This window comes from Perca fluviatilis, chromosome 21, assembly GCF_010015445.1.
Source record: "Perca fluviatilis chromosome 21, GENO_Pfluv_1.0, whole genome shotgun sequence".
NCBI classification, from domain to species: domain Eukaryota; kingdom Metazoa; phylum Chordata; class Actinopteri; order Perciformes; family Percidae; genus Perca; species Perca fluviatilis.
Genome location: NC_053132.1, coordinates 289,971 through 313,919, shown reverse-complemented (window position 1 = coordinate 313,919; position 23,949 = coordinate 289,971). Strand labels below are relative to the sequence as shown.

At 40.0% G+C, this 23,949-nt stretch overlaps 2 protein-coding genes across 4 annotated transcripts; both read right to left on the bottom strand.

The window, feature by feature from the left end:
* Positions 1-1,133: 1,133 nt before the first annotated feature.
* On the bottom strand, positions 1,134-11,353 carry LOC120551385 (TATA-box-binding protein-like). 3 transcript variants are annotated; one of them, XM_039788802.1, is made up of 8 exons: positions 11,222-11,353; positions 9,954-10,050; positions 8,643-8,802; positions 6,979-7,066; positions 5,727-5,818; positions 4,192-4,350; positions 3,772-3,863; positions 1,134-1,232 (listed from the first exon to the last, which is right to left on the bottom strand). In XM_039788802.1, the coding sequence occupies exons 1-8, from the start codon at positions 11,267-11,269 to the stop codon at positions 1,156-1,158; spliced, it is 813 nt and encodes a 270-aa protein (XP_039644736.1). In that variant the 5' UTR covers positions 11,270-11,353; the 3' UTR covers positions 1,134-1,155. The 3 variants fall into 3 exon arrangements, with proteins under 3 accessions (XP_039644736.1, XP_039644737.1, XP_039644738.1); XM_039788803.1 differs by having other exon boundaries at positions 8,643-8,772; XM_039788804.1 differs by lacking the exon at positions 3,772-3,863 and having other exon boundaries at positions 1,144-1,232.
* A 3,463-nt stretch (positions 11,354-14,816) lies between these two features.
* LOC120551383 (microfibril-associated glycoprotein 4-like) lies at positions 14,817-22,317 on the bottom strand. The gene is made up of 7 exons (XM_039788800.1): positions 22,234-22,317; positions 19,118-19,176; positions 18,118-18,273; positions 17,236-17,274; positions 17,001-17,097; positions 16,055-16,219; positions 14,817-15,401 (listed from the first exon to the last, which is right to left on the bottom strand). Exons 2-7 carry the CDS (start codon positions 19,121-19,123, stop codon positions 15,148-15,150), a joined length of 717 nt encoding a protein of 238 aa, XP_039644734.1. The 5' UTR covers positions 19,124-19,176; positions 22,234-22,317; the 3' UTR covers positions 14,817-15,147.
* Positions 22,318-23,949: the final 1,632 nt, after the last annotated feature.

The following is a 23,949-nucleotide window of genomic DNA, read 5'->3' as shown; positions in this document are numbered from 1 at the left end:
TACAGGCCAAAAGTTTGGACACACCTTCTCATTCAATGCATTTCCTTTTTATTTTCATTAGACTATTGCAGGTATCACTGGGCCTCCGAGGTATCGAACTATGGAATATGTATGAAACAGTGTAGGCGAATTTAGTACAGATGTCTTATATTTTAGATTCTCTCAAAGTAGCCACCCTTTGCTTTTTATTAATAAGGAAAACTTCCACTAATGAACCCCTGACAAAGCACACCTGTGAAGGTAAAACCATTTCAGGTGACTACCTCATGAAGCTCATTGAGAGAACACCAAGGGTTTGCAGAGTTATCAAAAAAAGCAAAGGGTGGCTACTTTGAAGAATCTAAAATATAAGACATGTTTTCAGTTATTTCACACTTTTTTGTTAAGTACATAATTCCATATGTGTTCATTCATAGTTTTGATGCCTTCAGTGAGAATCTACAATGTAAATAGTCATGAAAATAGAGAAACACATTGAATGAGAAGGTGTGTCCAAACTTTTGGCCTGTACTGTATAATCTTAGCATAAAGTTGAAAAATGTTGCGTTTACTTCACACAAGAGCAGCCAGTTTAGCCCCTGTTGCCATGGGAACGTTATGAAGAGATGTCATTATGTGATGTGAACATCATCGTAAAGCAGTGTGTTGGGTGGGGGAAATCACTTTTTTTTTCTCTTTTTCATCAAACACCAGTTTTTGCAAGTTTCATCGCATGAAATTGCATAAATATCATATATAGCATATTCCATCGCATTTTTTAAGAAAACATGCCGCATTAATCAAGGATTTGTGCAACAATCCCAAAAAAACTCATTTTTCTGGAAGGACTGATTATTTGCGATTTCAACTTGCGAATTTCTGAATTTCCACCAATCGATAGGACAGAACAGGTGAGTGAGTGAGCCCAGGATACGGGCGGAAATATTTCTTAAAAAAAAATTAGAATCTACATAATTAAAGTTTCTTCTGCCTTTTGTTTTGTGCTGATCTTACCTTTTCCTCGTACGTTTTTTCATTCATGAATTATCTGAATGATATTAGAGGATTTTTTTTTAAGTGAAAGAATCCCCTGACTCTAAAAAAAACAAAAAAAAACATTTTATTTATTAACACAAGTTTTAAAATGAACCAATCAGGAGTCTGTCTCTCGTTAGGTTACTGCCTCCTGACGCGGCTCAGGATTGGACGGATGATACCAAGAGCTTCGTACATCTGAGCTTCCGTTGTCGCTCCTGGAAATCAACACAAGACACGAGACTTTAATTATAAAGACTCCTTCACTATGAAGTTATATATATATATATATATATATATATATATATATATATATATATATATATATATATATATATATATATATATATATATATATATATATATATATATATATATATATATATATATATATATATATATAAAATATATATATATATATATTAGCATATATATATATATGTATATATATATATATATATATATAGTGTGTATATATATATATATATATATATATATATATATATATGTATATATATATATATATATATATATTATATATATATATTATATATATATATATATATATATATATATATATATATATATATGTGTATATATATAGTATATATATGTATATATATATATATATATAATATATATATATATATATATATATATATATATATATATATATATATATATATATATATATATATATATATGTATATGTATGTGTGTATATAAATAATGTACAGATCCAGAGACATAAAAACAAACGGTGATGAAACGATGTAAAAGGCAGCCTCTAGGTCACCCAGTAACAGCGTGCGCCCCATGTGGGCTGAGTCCTTGCCAGCGGCCTTGGTTCGAATCCAACCTGTGGCCCTTGTCTGCGTGTCATCCCCTCTCTTTCTTTCCCCCTTTCCTGTCTATCCAGTGTCACTATCAAATGAAGGGGAAAAGCCCCAAAAAATAATCTTTAAAATGAGACCGGTGCTGATTCTGATGGTGTTTTAAGCCCCCGACGTTGTCTTCCAGGCAGCGCTGCATGGAAGGCACTTGGGTTAGGCAACGGTTGAAGGAGAATTATTTTGGGGCAAGCACTTGTAATGGCATTTCGAACATGTTTAGAGGCTAAAAACACGTTTAAAACTTGCCCCGTTGAAGCCCTGTTTATGCCTGTTGGGTGCAAAATCTAACCCCATAAATAACCAGGGGTGTAGCGCTGTGGAGGCGCACCAGAACGGCGCTCGGGCACTTTTTTTGTCTCCAAGTCGAAGAAGAAAATATTGGCTGTTTGCATACACCGATTGAAATTCATATACATTTCTTAAAGGGCTTGTGGATCCAATCATCACCAAAGAGTATAACGTGCACTAGCACTGACCGTATATCGTGCACTAGCGCTGACCGTATATGGTGCACTAGCACTGACCATATATGGTGCACTAGCACTGACCATATATCATGCACTAGCACTGACCATATATCATGCACTAGCACTGACCATATATCATGCACTAGCACTGACCATATATCATGCACTAGCACTGACCATATATCGTGCACTAGCACTGACCATATATCATATATCATGCACTAGCACTGACCATATATCATGCACTAGCACTGACCATATATCATGCACTAGCACTGACCATATATCATGCACTAGCACTGACCATATATGGTGCACTAGCACTGACCATATATGGTGCACTAGCACTGACCATATATCGTGCACTAGCACTGACCATATATCATGCACTAGCACTGACCATATATCGTGCACTAGCACTGACCATATATCATGCACTAGCACTGACCATATATCATGCACAAAAATACGTTAATGGAAACATAACTATAGGTTCGCTTCGGTACTTAAACAAATAGCACTACACCCCTGTAAATAACCCCTAAAATTGGGCGCCTGGGTATAGCTCACCTGGTAGAGCATGCGCCCATATACAGAGGCTTAGTTCTCAATGCAGCAGCTGCGGGTTCGGTTCCAACCTTTCGCTGCATGTCATTCCCCCTCTCTCTCCCCTTTCATGTCCATGCTGTCCTCTCAAAATAAAGGCCTACTCTTAAAATCTACTAAAAGATAAGAAGCCTTTATTGTCATTATATTACAATGAATACAACAAAATTACGAGTGCCCCTCCCAGCGGTGTTGAGGGCTCTTAACCTTCGTCGCAGTAAAACGCTATTTCGTAATAAGAAAACTAGTAAAACTTCGTCATAAACGAAATGTAGGCTCGTTGGAATCGGCGATTTGGAGAGACAAATTAAATTACTACTATGTCCCTGATGGTATAGGCATTAGCTGCTCTGCTGCGGTATACTGTATTCTACCTGAATTCCTGCAGGAGGAGACTCCTTAAACCTGCTTTCTATCTGAATTCCTGCAGGGGGAGACACATGCGGTTGTAAAGGAGGTCTGTTTCTATAGAAGTCTATGAGAAAGTGACCCACTTCTCACTTGATTTATTACCTCAGTAAACATCTTCATAATGAGATCACGGTCTCAATCGCTAGTTTTAAGTCTTCTGTAACACAGAATGATGTTCATTTTTGTATTTATGGTCTCGTTGATTTTAAAATCGGTGATAAAGCGCGGGGTGTTTTAGGGCGTGGCTATGATGTGATTGACAGTGAAAGTAACGTGGCTCTTCCCTCTCTCCTCCCTCTCGTCTAAAATCATCGCATCAGCAACCAGGATGGCTGCAGCCGTAACCCAAACTCTGTGTGTTCAACACAAACACAACTTACCGACCAAAGACAGCTTGCCGGTTGCAAAGATAACAATAGAGACGTTGGGAATGCCGGTGTAGAAGAGGCCGGGAAACAGTTCTGCTTCATAACTGCGGAGAGTTAAAAACACAAATTAAACTGATTCAGGATCAGACGTGTCGGCCACGTGAGAATAAAAACATACCGCGCGATCAGAAATCAAGTTTCAAGTTTAGTGCTTTAAGACACACATTCTCCCTGTTCTGGCGTTTCCCCCTCTGGTGTCTCCCCTCTCATTCCCCCCTGCTCTGACGTTTCCCCCTTTCATTCCCCCTGCTCTGGCGTTTCCCCCTCTGGCGTTTCCCCCTCTCATTCTACCTGCTCTGGCGTTTCCGAGCCCCTAAGAGCCCCCTACCCTACCCTAAGTGTAGGTAATGTAACAGTTAGCTGTGTGCTGACCTGCAGTGCTCCTGCAGGGCCAGTTGCTCCAGGCTGACTGTGAAGGTGTCGCAGCTGGCCATCATGTTCTGGATCTTAAAGTTCAGGAACCGGACCGGGAAGCCCAGCTTCTGCACGATGCGGGAGAACCGCCGCGCCGCCAGCCGGGCCTGCGCCACGCTGCACAAACACACAGAGGAGAGAGAGAGAGAGAGAGAGAGAGAGAGAGAGAGAGAGAGAGAGAGAGAGAGAGAGAGAGAGAGAGAGAGAGAGAGAGAGAGAGAGAGAGATACACTGTCTGGAAAACTGTCCTGCAGCACACACAGATATTGGAGATAACCCCACAGTCACATTAGCTACAAAAGAGAGCGACATGCTTGATGGGCGCTCCTGGTGCGTGCAAGGGGGGTAAGCATCGCTTCAGAACTCCAACCTCCTATGGCGCCATTTTGATACTAACAAGCCATCACCCCCCGTTAGCATCCCATTGACTCCCATTCATTTTGGCGCCACTTTGACAGCGAATAACTTTACATCTGAAGCATTTAAAGACTCTATTTGTCTGTTGTTTATTTCTAAAGAAACACGACAATGTATAAAAGGCTCCATTACCTTGTAGCTCACGTTATGGCTCCGTAGCAGACGCTTTTATAAAAATAGGCTAACGATTGGGTCATAACCACGAGACTTACTGTCACACAGTAGAGGAATTACCGTATAGTACAGGAGAAGCTCACAGGCAGTTTGGACTTCCATTAGCTGTTTAAGTTTAATTACTAATGTTAACTAGCATGTTAGTGATCAGTAATTAGCCTGTGTCTATCTTATCTCCTTCCATATACCTACGCTCTCCGTCTCTGTAAGATTGGGAATGATTGAGATTTCTCTCGGCACAGCTACCAGAAGACTTCACACTTTCAGACAGGTTGCTCACGTCACATCTACGTCTTCAAGCTCAGTTGGAGGCTGCTCAGTAACGCTCAGCCAGCACCGGGAAAGAGACTTCTGATATCACACACTGGTCTCGGTCCAGAGACACTGGGTCTGCTGTTCCATTCTTATATATACTGTCTATGGGTGCGTGCCTAGCCTACTCCTGGTTGCTTGGCAACAGTAAACAGAAATTCTCCAGTGCTACCTTCAAGTACGTCTTAAAAGTTACTTCAGAGGTATGGTTAAGTCACAAGATAAAAGTAACAAAATATATGAGATAAAATGCCACAACATATCAGATATATACATAAGTACAATGTCCTGAAGCGTTTTCCACCATCTTGAATTATTTTCTTCGACTCGAGCCGCTGACCTACGTCACGCTGCCTTCACTCCGATTGGCTGTCGCTTTGTCGCATCGCTCAGCATTTGCATAAAATAGCCTTCTTGTCTGTTTTGGCCACGCCTTGGTCGCTGGCAAACGGCCACTCCCGTTGAAAATGAATGGTAGCCTGTCGCTTTGTCTCTGTCTCTTGTAGCTAGTGTGACTGTGAGATAAGTCTGGACAGACAGGCAGACACGCAGACAGACAGGCAGACAGACAGGCAGACACGCAGACTGACCTCTTGGCTCCCAGACAGACCAGATTCCCAGATTTGTAGATCATTGCTGTGGTCCGCGGCTTGCGGAGCCTCATGGTGAGCGCCTTATAAACCTGAAATACAACCGGACGAAACAACAGGCTCATTTACAGGCTGGTTTTAAAAAAAAAAAAAAAAATATTTTTTACTTCAAAAAAATAAAAAAATTTTATTTGGTTTTTTTTTTTTTTTTTTTTTTTTTTTTTATTATTATACATATTTTTATTAAATTTTAATAAATTTTTTATAAACACTTTTTTTTTTTTTTTTTTTTTTTTTTTTTTTCTCTTTTTCGTTTTTTTTTTTTTAATTTTTTTTTTTTTTTTAGTTTTTTTATTTTTTTTCTTTTTTTTTTTTTTTTTTTTTTTTTTTTTTTTTTTTTTTTTTTTTTTTTTTTTTATTTTTTTTTTTTTAAAATTTTTTTTTTTTTTTTTTTTTTTTTTTTTTTTTTTAATTTTTTTTTTTTTTTAATTTTTTTTTTTTTATTTTGCAACTTTTTCCAACATTTTTGTCACTTTTTCCAACATTTTTGTCACTTTTGCCGATGTTTTTGTGACTTTTGCCGAAATTTTGGTAATTTTTTCTGACGTTTTTGCCACTTTTCTGACGTTTTTGGGTGCTTCTTTTCACTGATGGCTGAGGAACTTTCTCCTGCCTTCTTTAGGACTTTATGTCGACCAAACTGTAAGAGAGATGACACATGCAATAATGCAGTCAAATATAATTAACTTTTTCGATTAAATAAAAGCCTATCAATAAACTAAACATGTCTGGCCCTTGATGTGACACAGACACGTTTATCTCATTTTATTCGTGGTGGTCAGCACGTTTTTTAAACTAATGTATCTCAATGGGAAGCATATTTTGTGAGCACAGCACGACTAGGGTATCGAGTAGTATGAAAGGCCAAAAATCCGTGTCAAACGACACGGGACTTTGTCCCACAGAGACCACGGATCGTGTTCTTTTCCTAAACCTAACCATCCCGTTGTAGTCCCGCATCCCCCACTTTTTTTGTCACTTTTTCAAACATTTTTAATACTTTTTTCCACATTTTTGTCATTTTCATCATTTTTGTCACTTTTTTTCAACATTTGTATCACTTTTTTTCAGCATTTTTGTCACTTTTATCACACAAAAATCTGTGTCAAACAACACCCACTAGCTTGAAAATTATGTGACCATTTCACGAACTTCCGTGAGACCGCGTATGTCCATTTCCAGGAGTCCGTACCTTTGGATTGTACTCAACGTTCCACGCTTTGCGAGCGATAAGGTCCAGGTCCAGCTGGCAGCCCAGATTCACCGTACAGATGATATTCCTGCTCACAAACATACACAAACATCAGACTTTTCCAACAACACTTGAATGCAGCACGATACTGGGACTAGGATGTTATTGAGAGAGGATGTTAAAGTCACAGTACAGTCAAGCTGTTCTCATGAAGCATTTGAACATATAGCTCTGGAAATTAAAGCTCTGCAATTGGTCTCTTTTATATAGACCTTAGTGGTCCCCTAATACTGTATCTGAAGTCTCTTTTATATAGACCTTAGTGGTCCCCTAATACTGTATCTGAAGTCTCTTTTATATAGGCCTTAGTGGTCCCCTAATACTGTATCTGAAGTCTCTTTTATATAGGCCTTAGTGGTCCCCTAATACTGTATCTGAAGTCTCTTTTATATAGACCTTAGTGGTCCCTCTAATACTGTATCTGAAGTCTCTTTATATAGGCCTTAGTGGTCCCCTAATACTGTATCTGAAGTCTCTTTATATAGGCCTTAGTGGTCCCTATAATACTGTATCTGAAGTCTCTTTTATATAGACCTTAGTGGTCCCCTAATACTGTATCTGAAGTCTCTTTTATATAGACCTTAGTGGTCCCCTAATACTGTATCTGAAGTCTCTTTATATATAGGCCTTAGTGGTCCCCTAATACTGTATCTGAAGTCTCTTTTATATAGGCCTTAGTGGTCCCCTAATACTGTATCTGAAGTCTCTTTTATATAGACCTTAGTGGTCCCCTAATACTGTATCTGAAGTCTTTTTTATATAGACCTTAGTGGTCCTCTAATACTGTATCTGAAGTCTCTTTTTATAGACCTTAGTGGTCCCCTAATACTGTATCTGAAGTCTCTTTTATATAGACCTTAGTGGTCCCCTAATACTGTATCTGAAGTCTCTTTTTTATAGGCCTTAGTGGTCCCCTAATACTGTATCTGAAGTCTCTTTTATATAGACCTTAGTGGTCCCCTAATACTGTATCTGAAGTCTCTTTTATATAGACCTTAGTGGTCCCCTAATACTGTATCTGAAGTCTCTTTTATATAGACCTTAGTGGTCCCCTAATACTGTATCTGAAGTCTCTTTTATATAGACCTTAGTGGTCCCCTAATACTGTATCTGAAGTCTCTTTTATATAGGCCTTAGTGGTGCCCTAATACTGTATCTGAAGTCTCTTTATATAGACCTTAGTGGTCCCCTAATACTGTATCTGAAGTCAAATTCTCTGGGCGGGCAAAGCAGAGAAAGGGGAGGTAACCTTGGTCCTTATGACCTCATAAGGAGAAGATTCCTGATTGGTTCATCTGAGCTTTCATTTTCTCAAAGGCAGAGCAGGATACCCAGGGCTCGGTTTACACCTATCACCATTTCTAGCCACTGGGGGACCATAGGCAGGCTGGGTGGACTCATATTAATGTTAAAAAAACTCATAAAGTGAAATGTTCATGCCATGGGACCTTTAGCATGACTTCGTCAAAAGGGACGCCAGTAGTCCCGACCAAGCGTGTTTATTTAAAGCGCGTTATATGGCGCTAAGAGAGACTTTTAGTGTCACTAACAACGCCAAAGGCACCTGACCAAGCGTCCGTGATGTGTTTTTTGTGCTGACTCACTGTATCTGTGGGAGGAATTGTTGTTGCTGTGTCACAGACGTCACAAGAGTCGTAGGACGGTCCTCCTGCGCTGACGTGGACGATGCACCTGCTGTGGGATTCTGGGAGTTGTAGTCCACACTGCTGCTGCCCGGTAACACAGTCCTGCTCTCATTCTCTGCTGTTTGTTTGGTTTCAGCTCAGGTTACGTTTTGGTTTTTAAGCGTTTGAGTTTGGAGCCAAAAGAGATCTCGGTGTACCAAGTGTTTTTATCGCCAGAGCAGGGGGAATGAGAGGGCGAAACGCCAGAGCAGGGGGAATGAGAGGGGGGAACGCCAGAGCAGGGGGAATGGGAGAGGGGGAAACAGCAGAGCGGGGAATGAGAGGGGGGGAAACACCAGAGCAGGGGGATGAGAGGGGGAAACACCAGAGCAGGGGGAATGAGAAGGGGAAACACCAGAGGAGGGGAATGAGAGGGGAAGAAACACCAGAGCAGGGGGGGAATGAGGAGGGGGGGAAACACCAGAGTAGGGGGAATGGAGAGGGGGAAACACCAGAGTAGGGGGAAATGAGAGGGGGAAACACCAGAGCAGGGGAAATGAGAGGGGGAAACACCAGAGTAGGGGGAAGAGAGGGGGGGAAACACCAGGAGGGGAATGAGAGGGGGAAACACCAGAGGAGGGGGAATGAGAGGGGGAAACACCAGAGGAGGGGGAATGAGAGGGGAAATGAGAGGGGAAACACCAGAGGAGGGGGAATGAGAGGGGAATGAGAGGGGGAAACACCCAGAGTAGGGGGAATGAGAGGGGAATGAGAGGGGGAAACACCAGAGGCACGGGGAATGGAGAGGGGAATGAGAGGGGGAAACACCAGAGCAGGGGGAAATGAGAGGGGGAAACACCAGAGTACGGGGAAATGAGAGGGAATGAGAGGGGAAACACCAGAGCAGGGGGAATGAGAGGGGGAAACACCAGAGCAGGGGGAATGAGAGGGGGGAAACACCAGAGTAGGGGGAATGAGAGGGGGAAACACCAGAGTAGGGGGAATGAGAGGGGAATGAGAGGGGGAAACGCCAGAGTACGGGGAATGAGAGGGGAAACACCAGAGTACGGGGAATGAGAGGGGGAAAAAACGCCAGAGTACGGGGAATGAGAGGGGGAAACACCAGAGTACGGGGAATAAGGGGGGAATGAGAGGGGGAAATGAGAGAGCAGAGGGGAATGAGAGGGGGAAACACCAGAGCAGGGGGAATGAGAGGGGAAAACACCAGAGCAGGGGGAATGAGAGGGGAAAACACCAGAGCAGGGGGAATGAGAGGGTCAGTGTTTTTACCGTTACCGGTGTCGTCTTTGTTTAGCGCCAGGATCTCGTCCGGCAGGAGATGGAAGAACTCCTCGTTCACCTCCTTCTCCTCCTTCCTGGAGGAGTGCTGCAGAGAGACAACTTATTGTTTTCTGGGTCAGAATTTCAAATTCAAACAATTCATTTGTTTTTTTACATTTTGGAAAAAAGAATTTGACACTTCCGCCACTTTTTTCAAAATTTGTATCAGTTTTTTCAACATTTTTGTCAGTTTTTTCCGACATTTTTTAAAATCTTTCAACATTTTTGTCACTTTCTACGTTTTTGTTACTTTTTTCAAGTTTTTTATTAAATCTTTCAAATTTGTTGTCAGTTTTTCCACGTTTTTGTCACTTTTTTCAAGTTTTTATCAAATTTTTCAACAGTTTTGTCATGTTTTTCAATACTTTTGTCACTTTTTTCAACATTTTTTCAGTTTTTTTCCTAATTTTTTAAAATTTTTCAACATTTTTTTCACGTTTTTGTCACTTTTTTCAACATTTTTCAACATTTTTATCACTTTTTTCAACATTTTTCATTTTTTTTCAATTTTTTTATCAGTTTTTTCAACATTTGTCATTTTTTCAATACTTTTGTCACTTTTTTCCACGTTTTTGTCTATTTATTTTCTCCAAATGCTATAAAATTAAATAAAAAAACCCAAATTCAATGAAAGTAGTGAACTGATCATTTATTTTACTTGTGAAGAGCGTTGTAGGGAACCATCCACGTTATTTCTTTTTGAAAAAATTGGTTGAAAGAAACCCAAATTTCTGATATAGACACTTTTTGAAAGGCCAACAGTTAAAGATGTAGGACTTGGGTACAGAAACCAACGGGCTCGGAGCTGAGAGACACAGACACAAAGTCAGACTTTGAGATTTGCATGTATACTCAGAATTTAAAATTCAAAAAATTCATTTTTTTTAACCTTTTGGACCTTTTTTTGACACTTCTGCCGCTTTTCCCAATTTTTGTCACTTTTTTCCACATTTTTGTCACTTTTTTAAACATCTTTATCACTTTTTTCAGCAATTTTGTCCCTTTCCAACATTTTTGGCACTTTTTTCAACATTTTTAGCATTTCTGGCACTTTTTTCAAAATCTTTCAACATTTTTGGCACTTTGTTCCACATTTTTGTCACTTTTTTCAACATTTTTATCGATTTAAATTCTTCAAATGCTACAAAATTGAATAAAGCTGAGAGCTGAGAGACACAGACACAACGTCAGACTTTCAGATTTGCACATATACTCACATTTTCGATGAAATGATCAAAGTAGCGCTCCAATGCTGACTCGTTCATGGCTGCAGAGTAATAATAAACTAATATTAATCTATTAAAGTGATTATGTAAGATCAGCTGGGAAGCTATAAGGTGCTCAGTACAGTTAGGTCACATTAATGATTACATTCAAACATTCAAACAGACAGCTGCTCATGGAAACTCTGTTGCTAGGTGACAAAGATGGATGGCACCGTGTTACTTTTCAAAAATAAAAAAACATTTTGTTTTTTATTACAGATACAAACTGACCTGCAAGCCGCTGCCTTTTCAGATATAATGTCTTTATTTTTTAGATAAAAATGTCCTGTATTTGTGTGTACAATACAGTTTATTCTGTTCCACTTTGTCTGCTGTAGCACCATCTTGCACTGCATCTCACGAGGCCTAAATTACTCACACACAGACACAGACACACACACACACACACAAAGACACACACACACAATTACAGACACACACACAGACACACACACAACACACACATACACACACAGACACACACACACAATTACACACACACACACAATTAGACACACACACAGACACACACACAATTACACACACACACAATTACTCATACACAGACACACACACACACACACACACACACACAAACACACACACACACACACACACAATTACTCACACACAGACACACACACAATTACTCACAAACACAGACACAAAGACACAGACAAACAAACACAATTACTCACACACAAACAGACGCACACACACACGCACACACACACGCACACACGCACACGCACACACGCACACACACACACGCACGCACGCACGCACGCACGCACGCACGCAAAGCTGATCTAAGCAATGGAAATTCATAGGGTCAGTGACAATGCAAATTAGAGTAAATTCTTAAATCTTAAATGTGCATTACTTTACACAATTAAATTACTATATTATAATGTTAGTTATCAATGGTCAGATAATTAACTAAAATAAAGAGTGGAGCTTTTTTCTCCTTTCGTCTGCTTTTTATGCATTTGTTAGCCATGGTGATGACGACTGTAAACAATTTATTAAATACTTTTGAGTAAATTTAGGCCCTGTTCATCAGATGTTATTACTAATTGATACAAAACTTGTATGATGATGCTAATTATTAGTCATGGTTTTGTGTGGCAGTGTAGGGGTGTCTATTAACAAGGCTCTGAGTCTGTCAGGAGGTCTGAGATCTACCGTATCAGCAGAGCAATCACGTAATGCACAGCAGACTATGATGCAGGTAGATTATTTTCTGAAATATAGTGAATTTATTCTTGTAGTAGCCTATTGTATTATCACTTTATTTTTCTCAAAATATCACAACTCCTCCAAATCTCAGAGAACAGATGAGATACACTGCATTTTGAATGTGCACAAAGTTTTGAACATGAGCAGAAATATTACAGTCCCGGGGTTTATTAACTCATTAAAATGAATTCATGTATCATTCAGGTGAATAATTTTAATATGCACATTTAAGGAGGTTACTTCCTCAACAAAAGAAGCAAAAGAGGGAAGAGTAAATGATGTCTAGGCTACATGTGTGCTGACTCAGATATAATTAGAAACATCGATCCAAAGCAGAATAAATAGATGAAAGAAATACAGAATGCCTGAGAGCCTTACTGCAAAATATTCCGTTATGTTTATATATTTGGATTGTAATCTATGTTTCCTTTAGATAAAGATATTTCCAGCATAAATTTATTCAGAAAAAGGTAAAAAAAAAAAATATATATATAAAAATATGCATACAAATTCACTAGAATGCAGGAAATTAAGTATTTAATGCTCAAAGTTTTCAGGGGGTGGACCCCCAGACCCCCCCATCATAAGTCACCATGCACACAGATCTGGAAACAAAACCCTGGCCTTTGGGTTGCCAGACCAGTTATGATTAGACCAAATGTTGGTGCCATCTAACTTACATGGAAGCTAGAAACTAAAATGAACATACATTGGTACTCTATCGCTGACACAGCGCTGTGGACATCTGGCAATTTGAGACTGGGGGGGGGGGGCACAAAACTCAATCTCGCCTAGGGCAACCAAAGGGCTAGAACCGGCCCTGATTAAATGGGTCATTTGTGTGATGTCCTGTTGTGTTCAGGTTCGGTTGCATTTCTCAAAAAGTTAAATCTGACTCAACTTTAAGTGTTGTTTTTCCAGGGCTTTAAATAAACGTCATCAATACTGAAACGTCTATCGTCCGTGTACACTTCGTATTCGTAAACATCACAGTGCGTCTCTCTGGGACAGGCGAGTATGAGGCTGGGAGGGGAAAATCACAGTATACTCACTACAAAAATATAGACTACACCACTGAAACAAACGATGTGGTCGATTGAAGAATTGTGTGTGTGTGTGTGTGTGTGTGTGTGTGTGTGTGTGTGTGTGTGTGTGTGTGTGTGTGTGTGTGTGTGTGTGTGTGTGTGTGTGTGTGTGTGTGTGTGTGTGTGTGTGTGTGACAGATCTCAGATCTAAAACCACTCTTGAAATGCCCACACAGTTTTTTATGACATTGAACTAAAATACTATCGTTAATGGTGTCAGAAGCCGCAGATAGATCCAACAGCAGTAAAACTGTGTGTTGACCACAGTCAACTGACATTATCCCTTACATAAAGAGAAACATAAAGTTTAATAAATCACAAGTAATCAATGGTAAAAACTGTTGTCTATGTTTTTGTTGACAATTGTTTAAATTTGAATGAACTGCATCAAATGTAAACTCACCAAAAATAAATGGGTTTTATAATCTGAAAATTTGTAATAAAATACATTCATGCTGTTGAAAAAATTACTAAAAATTTTGATTTTCATAATAGTCTGGTGAGTTCAGCACAGCTCTCCCTCTCTACACTTAAAATTAAATAGAAAGACAAGCACAGGAAGATACAACTGAACTCATGAGGACACAGTCGAATGTGTTATTGTCTTAAAATAAATCTAACAAAAACACTCGGAAAAACTATTTTCAAACTAAAATTAAATCAAATCTAAATGTCAAAAATAATGTACATTTTTGAATTTGAAAATTAGTCCAGACAGAAAGACTCAGGAGACAAAGTGAAGACATCAGATCATCTTAATGCTCAGCTTCTTATTTATTGTCACCGTACAGCAGATAAAGATTCACATTAGAGTTTCAAACCTCCACCAAACATCAACTGGCTGTCCTGAACTACAAAGATGGTTTCATACTTTTCATTTTGTTTTTCAGACTCTTTTAGAATCATGTTAACAGTTCTTGCAGCGATTAACACCCGATCAGACTATATATGTGTTTCCATTTAAAGATTATGGGCCCTACTTTCCTGCTGCAGCGGCCCAACTGGAGACACATCTGACTTTTCTTCCACGTTGCAGCGAGCTGCGACTGCCTTAAACTAGGGCTGCACAATATACTGGTTTTTTTTATCGCTATCACGATATCAAATTGCACAATAAACACATCGCTAAAGGCTGCGACATATCGCGAAAGTAAAATGTAACTTTCATTATTTCTTTAGTGCTGCTTTTTATATTCAATTCAATGTTCAATTTGTTCAATAAAACAATGTTGGAAATGATTGTTTTTTTTGTTTTAAATTCAACAAACTGATGTATTTTAGTAGAATACTGAAAGCAGTAGAACTGAGAACACGTTAATATCTGTTTATTTATCACAAGTGATATCGTTATCGCCATATTCAACAACTTATCGCATATGTTTCTCATATTGTGCACAGACGGTAACAAGAATTACAAATATCAGTTGGTTTTCTTGTGCTGGTGCCCAGTTTCAGGAAAATAAGACCTGTTGTGAGATTAAATGCTTAATGAGAGAAAGAGAAATAAATCACAAGAGATGAGCTGATATTCTGCTGGACGTTGGTCCTGGAGAACTACTGCACAGGACGGACCTTCATGCTGATGGTCTTCAGGGAGTAGTCACGACCTTTCCAGGTTTGCCACGTCACTCCAACAGCAGAGAAAGTGCTGTTGGTACCCAAACGATAAACGCCGTTCGGATTTGCATAGTTACAGCTGTTGTACCAGAACGCCCCCAGGAATGATGTGGCACAGTTCCAAGGCCATTTGTCCTGGTCTCTGTCGAAGGTGGTGAACTTCTGTCCGTTGTGATAAGTCAGGGAGTCTCCTACAGAAACACAGTGTTTGTCAAAAAAGTATATGAGACTATTTGTGATGCCCTTGAAAAAAAGAATATACAGTACAGGCCAAAAGTTTGGACACACCTTCTCATTCAATGCGTTTCCTTTTTATTTTCATGACTATTTACATTGTAGATTCTCACTGAAGTCATCAAAACTATGAATGAACACATATGGAATTATGTACTTAACAAAAAAGTGTGAAATAACTGAAAACATGTCTTATATTTTAGATTCCTCAAAGTAGCCACCCTTTGTTTTTTTTATTAATAAGGGAAAAACTTCCACTAATGAACCCTGACAAAGCACACCTGTGAAGGTAAAACCATTTCAGGTGACTACCTCATGAAGCTCATTGAGAGAACACCAAGGGTTTGCAGAGTTATCAAAAAAGCAAAGGGTGGCTACTTTGGAAGAATCTAAAATATAAGACATGTTTTCAGTTATTTTCACCTTTGTTAAGTACATAATTCCATATGTGTTCATTCATAGTTTTGATGCCTTCAGTGAGAATCTACAATGTAAATAGTCATGAAAAATAAAAAGGAAACACATTGAATGAGAAGGTGTGTCCAAACTTTTGGCCTGTACTGTAAATAAATACTATATATGGATGATAGAAAATACTCAACCCACTCACCTGCCCCTCCGTTAATGAATCCAGACACACTCAGCACAAATCCGTCACCTGCACCGACGGAGAACGAAGAGTACCGAGCGAACACTTTTTTCCCCTGAAAGTCTTCCATGTCGACTAGCAGCTCACTCTTTTTGTTCTTTGTCAGATAGTAGATGTTGTCAAGACCTACACACACACACACACACGCACACACACACAATTATGGTGCTTACCCACTGCTGGTACCAGCTCTACTCTACTCAGCTCAGCTCGGCTCGTCTCGACCGCGGTGCCCTGTGTTATTATTTTCCATTGCATATTTAATACCGCCTCATGTGTTAGGCAAGGGTGGCTGGTCGTCATAGCGACACTGCAGGAAACTGCCGTGACCTAACGCGACACACACATATAACGTCGAAGGTGTGTTGTTTGTGATTCTCGGCATGTGGCTGTTGCCATAAGACACATTTTGTTTCAAAAGATGCTGGAGGCAGTAAAAAAAAAAAACACCGCTGTTTGTTCAGGACACCCCCATCTGTCGCTAGCAACGATGACGCAGTGATTAGTGACGATTCTCTCCGACCAATCAGTAGTCTGCAGGTTTTCACGTCACCTTTTGGTATCGCCTCAGCTTGCTTGGAACCTCGGCGGAGGTGATACAAAAAAAGTACCTGTTGGCAGGTACCAGGGTCTTTGTTTCACAATGGAAAACCAAAAAAGGCGAGTAGAGTCGAGGCGAGTCGAGGTACCATGTAATGGAAAAACGCCATTATAGATGTGTGCAAATTACTAAAAGTTGAATATCTTGTACAGATGTGTAGTAAATTCAGGAAGAGAACTAACTGATCTAAGGACTAAAGGTTTTTTGGTCAAAGTTCAATTTCTGGAGTTACACAGAATTTAACGTGTGGACTTAATGAACAGTTACTTTTATGAAGTCATGACTTGGTTTGGTTTCATTTCTCACCGAGCCAGTACTCTCCAGCAGGGTTACCAAAGCCGGTCTTGTATTCTTTCCAGCCCCTGTAGAAGTTCACCTTGCCGTCCATCCTCCTCTGGAACACCTGGGGGAATGGGATGATGGGATGGGGGGTTAACTAGCTAAACACACAAGTTATCTGACAGATCATGTTTCCAGACAACAAGGTTTTTACTGGAATGTGATTTATTGTGAAAATCCAACAGGTTGACTGAATACTCACCGTCCACCGTCCTTTTTCTGAAGCCATGTCACAATACACCTACACACAAACACATTCATCAGTAAATGTGATAATTTAGTGGTTTAAATTTGTACATTAACTTTACACTAATGAGCAGGGCCACACGGAATCAGTGGATGCAGAGTTTTCAGAAGAATTTACAAAAATTAAAATAAAACTCAGTAACACAAATTACAGTGCCTAAACCTAACCAATCCAACTAATGAAGGCAACAAATACTAGCCAATCTTTATTCACTACTTCTACTGTTACCTGATGTGTTTAAAAAAAAAAATTATTCAAATGTATGCAGATGATTTAGTAATTTTTACAAAAAACATCCAAGAAACCACCTTAATTCTTACATCTGCAATGACACATGTTCAGTATTGGCTTACTAAATCAGGTCTTTTATAGAATACCAAAAAGATCTTTGTAAATCTGTGCGTATGATGTTTACAAAACAACCAGTAGAGGTGACACATAGAGGGGAGGAGCTTGACATTGTAATTGCATTCAAGTATCTTGGGGTCACATTGGACTCTACGTTAACCTTTAAATGTCACCTGAAGAAAGGTTTCAAATATGTTTGTTTTATGTTCAAGGCTCTGTATGGGCTTGCCCCACATTTTTTTAATTATTCAATAAAAAGATGGCTGACAGCAGCATTGGCACCTGGGTGGACCACATTTGGACAAACTGTGCTGTCTGTATGAGAGAAGTAAATATTGGAATAGCCTACCACATGCATTAAGGGAGTGTCATAAATATTCTACTTGTAAGACTCAGCTCAAACAATGGCAGGGTTGGTAACTTTTTCCAATATACACTTTTTTATGTTGTTTAAAATGATCTTTACACCACAACAACCCCGAAGTATACCTTGACAGCAGACCACTTTCCATTGGGATAGATGGTGTACACTCCACTGGGTTTGCTTTTGTTTTGCTGATAGATGGCATTGCAGTCAATCGGTCGAAGGAGCTGCTGGCAGCTGGCCAACAGTGGAGCCAGCAGGAGGAGGAAGACGTAAACCAGCTGGAACAGAAGAGATGTAAGTTTGACTAAGGTTTTAACAGTTTGGCCTCTAGATTCATGACGGTGTTGACAAAGTCAGCTATTAGAGACAGAATGGTAGGGCTAATTAACAAAAATGATCTGCGTGGGTTGTCCCTGTAGTAGTCTGGAGCAATGGAAGTACATTGACACTGACATGACGTCAGGCCTTTTCCGCTCTCTGTGTGTTGCCGTTCTGAAAATCCCTTTGCTATAAGTAGCAACAACAAACTGAGGCAGCAAGCTACACACTGAAAATATCAAGTATTGAAGAAAATTTGGATCGTGCAACAAGCCAGGCCTGCTTGGTTCTTTCAGGGAATGATTTTAAAGATTTTCAAAGAAAGTATTTAGGGCATTTCCTCTCTAACTGGGAGGTTTTGGGACCGATTGGTGGGATTGCTGTGGACGAAGTACACACAGAGATACACTGGTAAAAGCCAATGAGGTTTAACCATGTATCCAGCTAATTTAAATAGCTATGTAATAACTTTATTTATTATTGTATGTGGCATTTTCTTTTGCAGTTTGCAAAAAGAAATTCCTTCCTGAGACTATTTAGCATGGCCACCATCGCTGTGTCTGAGGCTTAGCGCCGTGCAAGACGATTGTGATTGGTTTAAAGAAATGCAAACAACCCAGAGCATTTCTTTCTCCTATCCCAGAATGCATCTGTGGTTTAGCCAGACCTTACTCCACAGCACTGTGGAGATAGAGCTGGCAATGAGAGGCTATCCCTGTAACAACCATCTAATCTACTGATATCAAGCTTCTTTACAGTTTCACAGAACTTTGAGATTTGTAAAATATCAGTTTAGAAACTTACCTTCATTGTCAGTTTTCTGCTGAAATAAATCAACTGCTGATGTAGATCTGTCTGATGCTCTGAAAACACAATAAGAATGAATCAAAATGCTAACACTTAATAATAATGGTACATATATTATGATAACAACTCTACAATTCTTCAGAGTATATATGTCCAATGCTATGACTGGTCAGTTTTTTGAAGACGAAGACATGAATAATAAATCATAAATCATGATTTAAATATCTTAATTGATGCATTAATTAGGGCTCGAGCGCCGACAGCGGCGAAGGCCCTATTGAAACTGAAGGAATTATTATTATTACGGAAAATGAATTGCCTTTTTGAGGGGCTCAACATACATAATTCCCCAAAATTGGCAGTCGCATCAAGTCTGGTGAAAATTCACGTATTTTAAGGGTTTCGGGAATAGGCGCACAAAAACTTGGAGCCATACTCTAAACCCAACAGGAAGTCCGCCATTTTTAATTGAAAGTTCAAACTTTTTGCGATTTTGGCCGTTTCCACATGTTGTACTTTAACGAACTCCTCCTAGAGATTTCATCCGATCAACTTCAAACTCGGTCTGTGCCATCTTACGATGTTAAAGATGAAAAGCTGTTAAAAGAAAAACTTTTCGTCCTAGGGCATGGCCGTGGCGGGGCGGCCATTTTATGCGTTTCGCCATCAAAACAGGAAGTGGGTGTAACTTGAGTGTACATTGTCCAATTTGCTCGAAACTTTTCAGGATTCATAAGAGTCCAACCCTGAGGACAAAAAAAGGCCGATATTTACTTAAAGGAACACGCCGACTTATTGGGAATTTAGCTTATTCACCGTAACCCCCAGAGTTAGACAAGTCCATACATACCCTTCTCATCTCCATGGGTGCTGTAAGGCTGTCTGACGGCTCCAGCGGCATCAGGCCAGCACAGAACATGCAGGTTACTGGTTCCAGTAATCCTACTGCTCCCAATAAGTGACCAAATAACGCCAACATGTTCCTATTTACATGTTGTGATTTGTAGAGTGAAAGCGTGTACAAAAAATAACCTAACATGAGACACAGCCGTCTTCTAACCGTAAACAAACCGGGAACTATATTCTCAGGCGGAATAATATAGTACTTGGGCGGAGTGATATGCTCGCAGCAAGCCTGTCTGAGAATATAGTTCCCGGTTTGTTTACGGTTAGAAGACGGCTGTGTCTCATGTTACGACGGCTTTTGTACACGTGTAACTAATAAATCACAACATGTAAATAAGGCTGCTATTTGCTGTCACTTTGTCACAATTCGGAGCAGTAGGCTAGTTGGAACCAGTTACCTGCAGGATCTGTGCTAGGCTAATAATGCTGGAGCGGTCAGACAGCTTATACAGCGAGATGTATGGAAAATATTATGAATTTAATCATACTGTACGGGGTTACCGTGAATAAGCTAAATTCCCAATAAGTCGGCGTGTTCCTTTAAAGTCATAGCGCCCCCTAGTGGCAACAGGAAGTAGGCCTAAATGTCAAGGTGCTATACTTTGACAAACTCCTCCTAGAGATTTCATCCGATGGACTTCAAACTTGGTCTGTATCATCCCAACACCTTAACGATGAAAAGTTATTAAAAGAAAAACTTTTCTTCAAACAGTGTGGGCGTAACTAAAGTTGGCTGTAACTAAAGTGTACATTGTCATATCTGCTTGAAATTTCCCACAATCAACAAGAGTCCAGGCCTGAGGACGTATACATGCCAATATTGACTTTTGGTCATAGCAACAGGAAATCAGCCTTATATGACAAACAAAAATTATAATGTGTGGTCTACATGTGATACTGAGCCACCCCCTGTACTTTATCCACGCCCACTTACTCAGGCCTTTCATAACATTTGAACCGTTTAAGGTAGAGTCTTGTGTGAGGTGTCATTGAACTCAGCAGAGAATAACTTTTTGATTGGTGATGGTTTGACCCGCCCCCTATGCGTTCGCTACGCCCCTTTTCATAACTAATGACCCGTTTAGTGTAGAGTCTTGTGTGAGGTATCATTGAACTCAACAGAGAGTTCCTTAATAATTTGTGATGGTTTGGCCCGCCCCCTATGCAAAACCCACGCCCCTTTCATAACTGGTAACCTGTTTAAGGTAGAGTCTTATGTGAGGTAACAATAAACTCAGCAGAGACTTCCTTTTGTATTGTTAAAGGTTTGCCCCAGGTTTGCTTTGCCCTTTCACAGCTAATGAAATGTATGTCGTAAAGTCTTGTGTGCAGTATCATTGAACTCGGCAGGGAGTTCCCTTTTCATTGGTGACGATTTGCGGTGTCTGAGTGCCGCGCAAATGCACGGTTGCAAGGAGTGGCGTCTGCCAGTAACCCCGATGCTCGCAAAGGCGCAAGGGCCCGTACATCGCTGCTTGCAGCTTTAATTAACGTATTGTTCCTGCATTAAGTCATGCTTGAGATACTTTTAATCCATGTACATTACTGGTAGATCATGAAGTACTACATAAATGAATTCATGCTTTTTCATGCTTGAAGTCATGACAATTCATGTACCATTATTATAAAGTGTTACAAAAATGTTTAGTTTCAGTCAACAAACTCACAGGCAACAGATTATGTGAATGAAGAATAAGAAGTGTTGGTGTTCAGGGTATCATTGGATAATCCGTAATTCATTTGTAATTAGAAAATGAATAACCCATATATTTGTTAACTGTTATAAGAGAAAAACAAATGGAAAACAACGCAAGACCAGAAACGTTGAAATGTTTTTCATTAATTAAAAATGAACTACAGATTATCCAATGATGCTCTGACTTTTGGTGTTCAGGTTCTGGCCTCACTGCTCCCCTTCAAAAATACACTAAGAAAAGAACAACAACAAGATTTTCGTTTCCCAAAAGACAATCTAACTGGAACAATGTTAACGCACTGTTACCGTAAAGACTTAAATGTATCACACACGATTAACAGAAAGTTCATTAAACTGTCACTTTTCTTTTCTGATGGTTGAAATGCAAAACACTTCTTCTCAACTTTTCTGTAAATTCAGTCATTTTGGGTTGAACAAAAATCCCCAAAAAACGATCATGTTGCCACAGCTGATCTCCCGGTCTCTGTAATGTCTCTGGTTGGATGCTTACCCGTCTGAACTCAGCTGCAGGTCGAACTGAAGAGTCTTTCTGTCTTCAGAGGAAACAAGCTGCTGCTTTCTGCTTCAGTCGGTCACAACTTCACTACTTATATCTGCAGAAGGCTGTGATGTCACATCGCCTGCCCTTTTTACCAATGAAGACATACAATTCCAAGGAACTTTTCTAGGTGTGTATTTAGTTTAAACCAAATATTTGCACATCAGCCCAGGTAGATATTACATTAAGAGAAGAAGATCATGTTTCTCCTAAATAAACAGAATTGTGTTACCAGAGGACTGCATTATGTTTATTTAGTCATTGATACCCGGATCTCTTTCAGATGACTTCTGTTCATTCAAAAAGGACATCCTTACTAATGAACATGGCCTGCTCCAGCTTTTCTCCCAAACGACTAAAGGGGAGAGGGAAAGGAGCTCAAGGGATTTATTGACACAGGACCACAGAAGAAGAAATAAAGGACTGAACTTCAACACAGAGCCCACATTGCACCAGATACATTTTTAAGAGAGAAGTAACATAATTTTGTATTATTATAAAAAGTGACATATAGACAAATATGATGACACACAATTACAAAACATAAAACAAAAAGATGCCCATAACAACAAACCAAACCGGCCTAACTACATAAACAGTAGAACAAACCAGCAATAGCAGCAGGAGCAGGGCTAGAAGGGGGGCACAGGGTGAAATCTAGCCCCCCTGCAATAAGATTGGCCCCACCTGGTGGCCCCCACCCAATACATTGGACTAGAGTGCTATCAATCTGACAATTGTGATTTCCATTGGATCAGAGTAAGAAGGGACAGACCCGGCAGCAGTGGGTCAGCAGACCACTAACGTTAGACCCAGCAGCAGTGGGTCAGCAGACCACTAACGTTAGACCCAGCAGCAGTGGGTCAGCAGACCACTAACGTTAGACCCAGCAGCAGTGGGTCAGCAGACCACTAACATTAGACCCAGCAGCAGTGGGTCAGCAGACCACTAACGTTAGACCCAGCAGCAGTGGGTCAGCAGACCACTAACGTTAGACCCAGCGGCAGTGCAGCCCAGTCTCACTGAAAAGCGTACAAATACCACGGGTTTCTACCTGTGAAATACGTGCAATGTGTACGCGAAACTGAAATTGTGCGTACAGCAGATACGCGGAGCGCTCCAATTACAGTAATGGAAACCACTGCGTTAATAGTATGAAAGGAGGTTGGTTGGGGTGGTGGATGGGTAAAACACAGGACTTTCACCCAGGAGACCGGGGTTCGCGTCCCGTGTTTGGCGATTTTAGGCCGTTTTTTAGCGTGTTTATGTGGCGCGTTTTTGCGACTTTGTAGTGTTTTTTTGTTAAGCCTTTCCCAATGTTTCTCCCCTAAACCCAACCGTTTATTAGTGTGTTTTTGTGATTTTCTTGTGTTATTAAAGCCTTTCCCTGCATTCTTTCTCTAAACCCAACCATATCTATGTTTTTGTGTGTGATGCTGTTCTCGCGATAACACACAACGTGGTGACGCGAGCTGCGTGCATATAAAACGCACCGGTCCCCATGACTTCAATTGGAGCGCTCCGCGTATGTAATGCACGTAGAATTTCACTTTCACGTACACATTGCATGGTAGAAACCCGTGTTATTTGTACGCTTTCGAGTGAGATCGGGTTGGGCAGTGGGTCAGCAGACTGCTAACGTTAGACCCAGCAGCAGTGGGTCAGCAG

What these genes read in the sequence shown, in the direction of transcription:
- LOC120551385 (XM_039788802.1), bottom strand. Translation starts at nt 11,269, where the DNA reads ATGAACGAGTCAGCATTGGAGCGCTACTTTGATCATTTCATCGAAAAT. An exon ending in CAAAGACGACACCGGTAACG is followed by an intron (nt 8,803 to 9,953) that starts GTAAAAACACTG and finishes CCAAACAAACAG; the next exon opens with CAGAGAATGAGAGCAGGACT. An exon ending in GTCTGTCTGGGAGCCAAGAG is followed by an intron (nt 4,351 to 5,726) that starts GTCAGTCTGCGT and finishes GTGTTTGTGCAG; the next exon opens with CGTGGCGCAGGCCCGGCTGG.
- LOC120551383 (XM_039788800.1), bottom strand. An exon ending in CAGAAAAAGGACGGTGGACG is followed by an intron (nt 17,098 to 17,235) that starts GTGAGTATTCAG and finishes CCATTCCCCCAG; the next exon opens with GTGTTCCAGAGGAGGATGGA. An exon ending in TGCTGGAGAGTACTGGCTCG is followed by an intron (nt 16,220 to 17,000) that starts GTGAGAAATGAA and finishes GTGTGTGTGTAG; the next exon opens with GTCTTGACAACATCTACTAT.